The sequence below is a fragment of the Taudactylus pleione genome, unplaced genomic scaffold (assembly GCF_031769625.1).
Source record: "Taudactylus pleione unplaced genomic scaffold, aTauple2 ptg000347l, whole genome shotgun sequence".
NCBI lineage: Eukaryota > Metazoa > Chordata > Amphibia > Anura > Myobatrachidae > Taudactylus > Taudactylus pleione.
This window is the reverse complement of record NW_028284748.1, coordinates 370311-382500: the sequence shown is the minus strand read 5'-3', so window position 1 is coordinate 382500 and position 12190 is coordinate 370311. Positions and strand designations below refer to the sequence as shown.

Sequence of the window (12190 nt, the reverse complement as noted above, 5' to 3'; positions counted from 1 at the left end):
CAAGAGTCTAGGAGAACAAAATAGGTTTTTCCCTTTGAACACAGGACAAGTGGGGGCTGCTGACAGAAGGCATGTAGAACTATCTAGCCCAGCATGTCACACTGCTATAATGTTCACTCAGTAAGAGTTAACTGCACCCTTCTTCATACACATATTAATACGTCTTTATACCAAACCCTGAATACCCACACATTTCAGATTCACTCATAAGGTTCAATAAGCATCGAAATGTATGATTTAAGTTGGTTAAGTTAGTTTAAATGCTGAGAAATAAAGGTATTTGATAACTAAGGTATTATACATGATAAGCAAGTTGTGTTTGGTTTTGTTCTGATGCGTACGCTTTTTACAGCATTCTGGTGTTATCGGTGGAGAGATCGCATCATGCAAACTCAAGTTATGGATCGCAGAACTTACAAGCAACAAAATGTTTAAATGTTAGAATGTTACAGAGGGCGTTACTAGAAAGATTCCCCTGCTGTTAGAGGCAGGGAGAGTCTATTTGAACCAGCCTGTTAAATGTGCTGTAACATATGCTTCTCCTCTGGGAACCAATGACATCAGCAAGAAACTTCCCCATTGTCCTGTTTTAGTCTGGGGGGGATAAATATGTGTGCCCGGATACTGGTTTCTTAGTCCATGCTGAATGCTGTATGAACTGAGGGTCTCTTACTGATGCCTATCTCCGTGTCCGGAGGCGCAGCATATGTATATTGTACTTGGGTCTGTATTATTTCCTTTTGCACCTAAATTGTGTATGTATCAATTGCGTGTAACTGACTGAACTTTTACCTGAATAATATTTGTGCTTTGGAACCACAGATTCCACTCCTGTCTTTATTTGCGGTCAGACTGCGTACGCAAATTGGCGTTATTCTTAGAAGTTTATAGGAAGGATTTTAGTAAGGTATAGGCAGGGGTATATAGAGGTTCTGATCCAGTTTCGTTACACATTTTAGAAAACCTGGTGCAACACAAGGGGCCTCATCTCACCTTGGTACCCCCGTGTAGCACACAGTAAAGCAACAACACACACTTTGACACTGTCTATCAAAGGAGTGCCGCATCACACACTGGCAGCCCCAGGTAAGACACTGGGCACCAATTAACACAGCATGTGGCCCTGGAGAGCAGCTACTCACAGTCCAGGTGGTTTTTCTTGGGGCAATATCATGGTTGGTGGCCTTGCAGACGATCCTGGTACAATCTGTGTTGCTCTGGTCGGACATTGTGGAACCGGGCGGGGGTACGATATGAAGAGCAACGGCCCAGGAAGAGGGGGGAGGAGGGAATCTGACGTAACCTACCCGCAGACCTGAGCATGAGGCCTGGAACAATGCCCGTGCAACACAGGGAATGGCAGCTGCTGGAGAGAGCCCGGCGGCATCACCTGACCGGGAGGGGGGGATCCGGCGTCACATATCCGCAGACCTGTGTATGGAGGCCCGGAGCAGTCATGCTGTCAGCCTGTGCAGACACTGCGGAGCAGGGAATGGCAGCTGCTAGAGAGAGCCCGGCAGCATCACGTGACCGGGAGGCAGAGGTCTCAGGCGCCTTGGAAGAGGAGACGCTGATGGAGGTCACTGGGCCAGCAGCTGCAGCGTGCACACAGCGCGTCCTGCATGACCCGGGTACTTTTAGAAAGTGGGTCCCTAAGTGCCTGTAGCGCATAAATATGCGCTATAGTGCGTATTTTGCGAACCCTGGCTTCCACTGGATGGATTTGGAAGAAAACGTCACAGAGGGCTGGCAACTGGTTTGGGATGCCTGATGGAGTGGTTGGGGTCCAAGTCGGCCCTGACGCGGGGTGCAGCGGGCAGAACTTTAACCCAGGGAGCCTTCCACTGGATGACTTTGGACAACATTACATAATAAAACTTAATGACTTGAAGATTTAAACTCGGGCAACGCCAGGGTGCTTCAGCCAGTATTAAATAAATGAGAAATTGGATGTCTGAAACCCATTTCCAAAATAGATTACTTTCAGTGAAGTCAGCTGGCAAAATATCCGCTAGTGGCCGAAAATGTTTTATTCTAGCCAATTTCTACATCCTGTAGATTGTTTTTTGCAACTGAAGCTATTTTTTACTTAGTCTGAATAAACAGGACCCCACGTCCAATACAGGTATGACTTATGATCATAGAGAAAAGCTTTCAAGATGATGGAAAATATGAATGGATGAAAGGGGGCAGCTAAATGTCAAAGACCTCTGTAGATTGAAACTAGTGATAGTTGGAAAATTTAAAGGGAAGTCTATATAAATATTTAAGTTTATAGTCAGTTAAGGCACCAGTCTCTCTAGAGCAGTAGTTCTCAAACTCAGTTCTCAGGACCCCACACACGTTTTGCAGGTCACCCAACAGGTGAACAGGTGTAGTCATTACTCGCTGACACATTTTAAAAGATCCACAGGTGGAGATAATTATTACACCTGTGATTTTGTCAGGAGACCTGGAAAACATACACTGTTTGGGGTCCTGAGGACCGAGTTTGAGAACCTGTGCTCTAGAGTGAACATTGCTTGGGGTCCTACAGTTTGTAGTGTATGAGTGACGTATACTTCTGAAGATTGGCGTGGGATGTATGTAGGACAGCTAGTGGCTGTAGACCAGGTGTTTTATTTTTATTTAGAGTAAAGCACCTGATGCAAGACTTTTTATGGTGGGAGTAATGGTAGACAGAAGCACTGGCAGGTCTACTTCATTTGCGTGTGTGTGCATGTGGGAAACATTCTGGGCGGAATTCAATTGATTTCGCAGCCCGCATCTCCCGTCTAAAGTGACAGGAGATCGCGGGCCGCTATGCAATTGTGCCAGCTTTTCACGCTGATCGCGCCCATAGGTCAGGTTTAGCCGCGTAAAGCAGCTAAACCCGACCAAAGTGCTGGGCGCGATCGCGAAAAGTGATGTTTGGGCGCCCAAACATGTCACTTTTCGCACATTTCAGCTCTCATCCCCCAGGGGCTGCGATCTGAAATGTAGCGCTTGGCAGCTGATCGCGCCCGACAGGAGCAAGAATAGAATAGCTCCGTCGGGCGCGATAGGGGATGAAAAGAATTGAATTCCGCCCTCTGTGTGACACCCATACAAAACATGTCACATGTATGTTACAAATATTATTTTTAATATAAAACTTAAACGGGTCTGACACTATGAACTATTATTTTTAGTGTCACGGCCCGTCCATCATGATTACTAGCATTGTGGTATGTTTTCGCTTGCATCATGATTTTCAGAATATATTGTGTCCTATTTTTTTTTAGATTACCACAGATAAACTAATGGGGGAACCTTATAGTTAGCCCCTAAATGCAAGTAGTAAACATATTAGGTATGAGGTGGAGTCATGACGACTCTTTAAACTCTGGGACATTACCAGTTAGAAAATCGCAAGCACTATTAGTGCCCAATGGGCCTGGTTCCAAGATTTATGCTAATGCATTCACAACTGACATCTCTTAAGGACCGCAATTGCAAAAATATGCTAATGTCTTCCAAAGTTTATCTGAGCATAGGGACACCCAGTGCTGCCTTCTCATATCTGTCTGACGACGTGCAACAGCATAAACATCAGGAACATTGACTCAGATCGGACAGCCACGCAGCTTCTCAGTGAAGTCTGACCTAACACGCTGAGAGTTCTCATGCTGCGAAGGAGATCGCAATGGCTAATTTAGGCATGCCCATGAAACGGAGTTAAAACGGTCCTGGCACACCTGCGTTTGCCTAACCACTCCCCATTTCCTCCCCCAAATGCCGACTCCCTGTCACTCACTTTGTGAATTAATCCCCTGTGTAAGCGTATTCACAAACCAAACGCTGTGCATGGGTTGTACGGCTTTCACACGTGCTATGGCTAAAATAAATCTGCTTGATCTGCGTAAATATTGGCATTGCATAAATCCCTGGATCAGGGCTAATAAGCTCCATGCTGACACACCAATGTGAAGGGGCAATACTCCTCCCCTGTCGCATGGGTGTATATGCTCCAATATCTGAAAAAATTGCTTCTGTGTAACAGGGAATGAGCATTCCCCATTTGCTTCAACATGTCAGTGCAGAGCAATCAAAGTATTATGAATGATAGCACATACAAAACTGCGCAGCAGGACAATGACCTCAAACATACAGACACCTGTTGGTATGCATCCTAACCCATCTCGAACCCCTACCCATCCCTCCCCGCTGCCTAAACCTAACCACCCACGCCCCCCGCATCCTAAATTTAACCGTCTCCCTTAGTGCCCAACCCCTAAATCCGCTACTTACCATCAGGATGCCACCACCGGGATTCTGGCACCGGGATTCTAAGCAACCGCATCCCCATCTTGGAAAACTTGCCATGATAGACTGAATAATGCTACTCAACAATTAGCAACGGGTCAGCAGCAATATTATTATTATCCTTTATTTATATGGCGCCACAAGGGTTCCGCAGCTCCTCACAAAGTACATTAACAAATGAGAAAATTCGTAAAACGGCGACTTAAGGGGCCTATCCATTAGCAGATAAATTTGAACGATGAACGATTTATCGTTAAATTTATCTGCTAATGGATAGGCTCTGAACGATGAAAATGCGCACTCCCGCGGCCGACAAATTTTGTCTTTTGGCTCTCCAACATGTTGGTCAATTATCGCTTATTGCTGACAGATATCAGAAATATCTGTCGCGGTAAACGACAAACGATATTTTTTATGAAAATGAATAGAAACGTAAAAAAAAATCCACTCCCTGAATGATGTCATGCAATATAGTTCGTCAGTTGCAAAAATCTTTCAAGTACATGACAGATATCTGTCACCGCAGCCCCAGGAATTTTCAAGGGATAATCTTTTTTCTTTCATCTTTTGAAAAAGATCTGCTAATGGATAGGCCCCTTCACAGTACAAGACAATATATATAGTCGGAGTTGAGTTCTGCACAGGACACAGCTAAAAGATGGGAGGGCAATTATTGTGTCGAGATATAAATTAACACTGCCCTAACAAGTTCAAATTATTAACAAAATAACATAGTAAGGATTATAATTTGAGAACCAATTTGTTAGATTATGAAGCCGTAATCTGGATACTGACGTTTATAGTTGGCGGTGCTCCCCAGAGTCAGAGTAACAGGAATAATGGAGAAAGAGGAAAAAGAAGACTCTTTGTTGGAGGCACTCAAAATATAAATGAAAAAATAGAAAAATAAAATTTGTAAACCCTCCGATTTGTCGAACACACTGCAATCTATCATCTTTTATATTGCATCTTATTTCAATCTTTCGCACTCTCTCATCAGCCGACCGGCCCTGCCTGTCCTGCAATGTCCAGGATATCAGGATAGCCAGGGTTTGCACACACTGACAGCAGAAGTGCTCATATCCCTTCCTTCCCACCAGCTGTCAACCCCACTCTCTCATCCCGTGTCCTCTGTTTTCACACAACACTCGGCGACAGCAGAAGTGGGGCAGTCAGGATCTGGGCACCTTTCCTCTACTGTTGTGAGATCTAAGGTACGGAAAAATCACCTAATCTCCTTATATTCATTGCTATATCTAACCCATTTATGCTCCATAGGTGACAACTGTGCTGCTACTACATTATCCTAATTAATAGGACTGATAAAATCAAAACCCTAATTCTGTGTTTGTTTAACCTGAATATCAATGTATGCTATTCTACCATATATCTCTCCCCACAGGCACTAGGATACGATGTGGTTATCCACACATACCCCATTATTAGAGGGTGTGGATACTTCCAATGTTTAAATCTGACATCGCCTTGATAAAATCTATATTCATGTCCTTTTGGTGAGGAATTTATTGCCACTACCTCACCCGAACAAATGGGTCTGATCTATTTCTGATACCCTTATTTTTGTGGTTGTTCAAATTTTGAATATATATGCATGTTATTGTATTACAAAACAATTCTTTCCAACAGGCATAGAGATATGATGTGGTCATTTATATACATTACACTGTAAGGGGGTGCATTGAGGGATCCTCCGTGCAGGAGGGCATTCTACATCAGTACTTGTTATATTTATCAACCGCTGTTTTGAAAAATTTCTCTGATTTATATCAATATATGATCATATTTATCTATGCTTATTTAAAGCACCTTTTTATGAATAGGTTGATTTCTATTTAATATTCGCCATCATCCGGAATTTTCAATCTCAATTTTATGAGTACAAATATCTTATAAGTTTTTCCTTATAGTATACATCTGTTAATTATCACAGATTACATATATATGTTGTGTGTCAAATACTATATGTTGTATGTCAAACCAATATTTTAGAAATACAAATATTAAAAGTTAAATTTTATGTCTATTATTTTTCTACAGTACAAGACAATACAGAATAAGAACATAGTTTATAAACATTGCTGCAGCGATCATAACACTCAAAAAATCAGCAGGACGTCACATACCAAGTGTTAAGTGCCCTTGTGGAGAGTTTTGAGCAGATGATCATATGAGTGAGGGAAGGAAAAGCACATAAGGGAAGAAGGCCCTGCTCGTGAGAGCTTACATTCTATAGGGGGTGGAGACAGACAGGGGTGACACAGATAGGGTAGACAGTGAGGAAGAAGCATGTAGGCAGCAGGTTAGGATGAGTGCTGGAATGCTTTGAAGTAAATTATAATAGCAACATGAGTGTGTAAATTGATTGAATGATTAATGTAAAAGAACACATTGTTACGAGTGCTGTACACTATAGCAAAATTGCCAAATAGTAGATATCAATAAGGAAATCTTTATCAGAGAGAATTGTATACAACTGATTATTACATTATAACAGGGTTATAACATAAAAGGTCTGAAAAGGGACTACATAAAGTTACATCACTTTGAATCGAAGGAAACTTTTTTTTAGTTACATTAGAAACAGGCATGTTGCATTGTCTGGTAAAAACAAATACACAGGAAAATCAGAGCCAAGTAAATTTAAAGCTATTAGACTGTGTAAACAATGATATGCACATTACAATTAAGGGCAGTATTCAATTTGAGGTGAAGTCGTTATAGTCGATAATTTATCGCCGATGACGTCATTTTCGTCTATTTCAATTATCCCCGTATTCAATTACATTGACTTTTCGCCGCTGTGAAAAGTCAATGTAAAAAAACGGGGATAATTTTTCGACAGCCTCTAGCTGGCGAAAAAAAAGTGCAGAATTGGGGTTTATGGGTGCAGGCTTAAAAAAAAAAAAAATAGCCTGCACCCCTGGGAATGGCCCCTAAAAATGATCTGTGTAAAAAAAAAACAAATAGGGAAACCCCCAAAAAATAAGTTAAATTTTGGGGTAAAAAAAGAAATAAAAAAATATGGGGAACAAAGTTTTAACCTAAGGAAATTAATTCAGGGGGGGGTTCCCAAATATGCGGCAGGTGTTTTAAAGAATGCGGGTAGTAGCGGTAGGTACATTTTTGAAGAATTTTAAAAATGCACTTTAGGGACTTAAAAATAGGCTTGCACCCATTTTCATATACCCCAAATTTGATGCACCTAGGTTTAAAAGAAAAAAAAAAAAAAACTAAGTGCTCTTCTTCACCTCTTCTTCCCAGGCGGAAAAAAAAACACCTGCCGCGGCTATTTAAAAATCATACTTACCTTCCACAAGCCAAAACGGGGGTTCACATAGTGATTTCCCATGTCAGGACATCATTAGAGGGGACCCTGGATGAATTCCCGAAAATTCCCTCTTTTTTTCTGATACTTGCCTTTCCACCGGTTTCCGTTTTCGCTCCTTTGTAAATGAATGCGGGGATAAAGCGGGCGCGCGCCCGATACTTTATCCCTGCAAAACCTCCGATGTGGAGCGAGAAGTCCAGCACAGACTTTTCGCTCCAATATTGAATATGGCAATAAATGTGAAAAGCAAAAAAAGATCTATAAGCTAGAACAAACTATGAATGGGATTCTGTTAAGCAGAATAAATGAAAGCAATAACATAACCATAAATGCTATTTGCAGTTCTAAATCAAAAGAAGGGTTTCTAAAAAAAAAGTAATCAATAAGCCTTTGACAAATGTTCTTTCCTCCATTTGGCATAATGCTGTAGTGCGCACACATTAGGGACTTACGGTACTGCTGACATCACAAGTTGTCCTCTATAAGATGCAGGTAGAAGATGGCTGATAAAAAGCAACATGTAAAAATGTAACCACAATCATGGTCACATACTGCAGACCAGCAATATTTCTGTGCATGAGCAGGTGTAGCACAAGCATGTCACACCCACTACACATGAGCAGGTGTAGCACAAGCATGTCACACCCACTACACATGAGCAGGTGTAGCACAAGCATGTCACACCCACTACACATGAGCAGGTGTAGCACAAGCATGTCACACCCACTACACATGAGCAGGTGTAGCACAAGCATGTCACACCCATTACACATGAGCAGGTGCAGCACAAGCATGTCACACCCACTACACGTGAGCAGGTGTAGCACAAGCATGTCACACCCACTACACATGAGCAGGTGTAGCACAAGCATGTCACATAGCTTTTGAAAACGTCGACATAAAATTAATTTACACCTTATTTTCCAGGCATCAGATGTGGCAGAAAAAGACCAAGCGTAGAAACTGGTGCAGTAAAGTTTCATCAGTTCAACCTACCACCAATTTACAATAATTCAAAAATTATTATTTTTTCTCTTAATTAATGCTGCCTTAATCTCACTTATAGTGTAAAGGAATCACAATCAAAATAAAATCAGATCGGTCTTTATGATGTGTCAAGGAAGGTGCAAACAGGTCTCATTCTAAGAAACTGCTGATCACGGTTGATGCTAGATCAGAGTGAGTAGAAGGACCTCTGACATCAGGGGAAAAAAAGGGGCAAGGCCCGTGAGCTTGCAGTTTTACCTATCCACAGTGTCAAACGCAGGATTTCTAGAGGGGGGTTTCCAAATGCTTGATTTTAGAGCGAGTGTGGCCAGTCCATGAAGAGGGCAGAATTAGTACTCAACCAGTTTTTAAATATGCGTCATACAAAGTGTATTGTGTATCATAATTCCAGCATATAACAGGACCAGTGATCACAGTAAGCCATTAGATGCGGCAGTAGGGCCATCCTGCCTGAGCTGGATGTATTTATTTTAGATGTAGGCACCATTCCAGACTATTGGAGTTGAGTCTGGAGGAGCAGCAGAAGAACCTAGCACTGCCCTGAACATACATGTACATATTGGGCTCTATAGCAGTGCATCCCTAATAGTGCATGTTTTCCAGATCTCCTAGTTGGCGCACAGGTTATTTATTACTGTCTGATACATGTTAAAAAATCCATAGGTGGTGCTAATTATTTCATTTGTGATACTGAGAAGAGCATGCAGCACTAGCAAAATTCTATTATTTTACTATTTCTACTGTGGTCATGTGTGTGCTGGGGAGGGGGGTTTCCAAGCAGATGGAACCCCCCCTGCGTTTGCCTATGATCCACATGGACATAGAGTGGGAATAGTAACCCTAAAAGACATTGGCATACTGTATGGCACATGTTAGCTTTTTATGTTCAGAGATAAAGTATTAAATGTCTAGTATTTTACTTGTAATTAAAATGAAAAAATAACATTGTAGAAAACAAAGCAAATGGTTACAAAAAATAAAAATAGAAAAAGAATACATGGAAGCAATTATAATTATCTTAAGCTTGAAAAAGTAAATACAATAACTACACAATTTGTGTTGCCATACATCCAGTGAACATTAGGTGTGAGTGAGAGAGCACACGAGGAAACACTGCTCCTCTATACTAGTTACACTCTTATTATAAATAATAGAGCGTAACTAAAATAAAACATGTCATTGCTCAGCCTTCAGCGCAGAATGGCATTTAACCCCCAAATAGCCACAAATTCCCCATGCTCAATTTGTAACTCACCCGGTGACACTGACGCAAGGCAGCCGCCATCTTTGTAGAGGAATCCCCTTTGACCTTAGCGCATGATTGAAGCATATGTCATTGGTCTCATATAAGTGACGTCACATCCAGGGCCGACCGATGCTGCGCGTCAGAGTATGACGTAAGTCTGCCTCGTGGTCATGTGATCAGGCGTATACACTACAACAGTGTTCAAAAACGAAGGGGGAGAATGGGCAAGAAAGCGGCAACGAAAAGTGCTTCCCAGAAACCCGCTGACTGCAGGGAGGTGTCTCTGCAGCTAACCAAGCCCCCGCAATATTGATTGCTTCTCTGAAATAATAGTGGCAGTCTGTGAGGTTCGGTAAGCCACGCCACCTGACCGTACGGACTCCTCCCATATGATCTGACACAATCCTTACCATTGAAGTTCCTGCCCTAGGATTAACCAACCAGATTCAGACATACGGCCGTATTCAATTAGAAGCAAAGTGGTTTTTAGCGATAATTTCTCCACAGATCTATATTTTGGGGTGCAGATGTTGGAAAACCACTCAAAACCCTTGGTACACCCCCCCCAAAGGACAATTCACTCAAAAAAAGAATTATAAAATTCCAGGATCCCCCCCAAAAAAAGCCTTTTAACTTGGGGGTGAAAATGACAAAAGTGGGGGGATAACTTCAAAAACTAGCGAAATAAGCTTCTGGGGGTGCTTCAAGAAGGGGCCATATGTTTTTGGGATTGCAGGTGCTTGTATGACGGAGGAATTTCACTTTTTTAAAACTTCACATTAGAGACATTAAAATATGGTAGTACCCATTTTCAAGCACCCTAAATTTGATGGGACTACTTATTTTCACCCAAAAATACTGCTTAATGACATTCTTCACCAGAGCCGTAACTAGACTTTTTGGTGCCCTGTGCCAGAAAGAGCATTGGCGCCACCCTCATTTTTCAAAGGGACATAATGCACCCAAAAAAGGGCCATGGCTTCATGGGGAAGGGCCAGGGAAGAGATAGGAGAGGCCGGGAGATGCTGGGGATGAAATAAGAGGAAGCTACAAGCAAGAATGATAATAAATAGGAATTTGACAGGCCCAAACAGTGCCCCCTGACCTGTGGTGCCCTGTGCGATGGCATCGGCTGCACTACCCTAGCCACTGCCCTGTTCTTCACCACTTTTGCAAGGATGCTAATAACAAGGATTTTAAACTTCAGTACCCCAATTAGTTTTATTAGGGCTATTGGAACACTTCTACATTGATCCCCAATGTTAGTGCATCATTTTTGGGGGTAAGGCTAATTTCCCCAAGTCTGTCAGTACTTTCCACCTGTTACATTTGCCCATGCCGTTTTCGCCTGTTTTGGAATTGAATACAGCGGAAAGGGGTCTTTTCGTAAAGAAAATGAAAACTGAATTTTTACTTTTCAATATATATTGCATCAGTTTAATGCGATATATAACTTAGTTAAGTAGCATTTCATGTATACTTACCTTTCTGGTGATGCGATCCGATATCCAGGGCTGCGGCGGTCCTGTCTTCAGCTGAAATCCAGTGTGAATAGTGTGGAGGCGAAGGCAGGTCCTTCCTGTGCATTCGCTGACGGCCGGGCTCAAGGGAGGCTGCAGTGGCTGCTGGGATATCAAGGGGCAGAGCCAGAACGGGTGATGGGCAGAAGATAGGGAAGTAAGCAACGTCCCTGCCCGTTTCACACTGAAGATCCAGAGATGGCGAATCTGAACACAGCAGCGGAACGGAAAATAGAGCTTTCCATTCTATTATGAATTGCACTCACCATACAAAAGTAGCAGGGGTGCAAGCTGGGGAGGTCTGGAACTTCTCTACGGAAACCAGCTCTGTGAATAGCACTAAGCAGAGATAAGCCCTGTTTACCACAAAACAGGGCTTTTTTCTGCTCTATTAATAGACCCAAAACTCTTCTTCTTATAAAAACACACAAACCCTTCCCACGCCTGCTATACAAAACCTTAACTACTACCCTTTTGAGGGAGCCAGCATACTGTAGGAACAGATTATTAGTATTATTGTCTCTTATTTATAAGGCACTACAGGAGCTCCATAGCGCTGTACTAGAGGATAAAACTGACAATACGATACCTAGTACAGATAGTTAAAAAATTCACATAGATGCATAAAGTGCGCAGTTAGTGAGGGGGCAGCCAGGCCGGTGCTGCAGGGAGCGTGGCGGGGACAATGGTGAGCAGTGCGGGGGCGTGGTAGCACGATTATGTCATCGAGGCTCCGTCCTCTGCTATACAATGCCGATATTATGATGATGTGATTCAGCACAA

At 42.5% G+C, this 12190-nt stretch overlaps 1 protein-coding gene across 2 annotated transcripts in view; it reads right to left on the bottom strand.

Annotated features, from left to right (window-relative positions):
• The window catches only part of TIMM44 (translocase of inner mitochondrial membrane 44), a 119563-nt gene extending 109382 nt beyond the window's left edge, over positions 1 to 10181 (bottom strand). For both annotated transcript variants that reach the window (XM_088444076.1, XM_088444077.1), the window contains exon 1: positions 9897 to 10181. In XM_088444076.1, the coding sequence (XP_088300202.1) occupies positions 9897 to 9971 (75 nt within the window). In that variant the 5' untranslated portion in view covers positions 9972 to 10181. The remainder of the gene's footprint in view (positions 1 to 9896) is intronic.
• Between the last annotated feature and the right edge of the window lie 2009 nt (positions 10182 to 12190).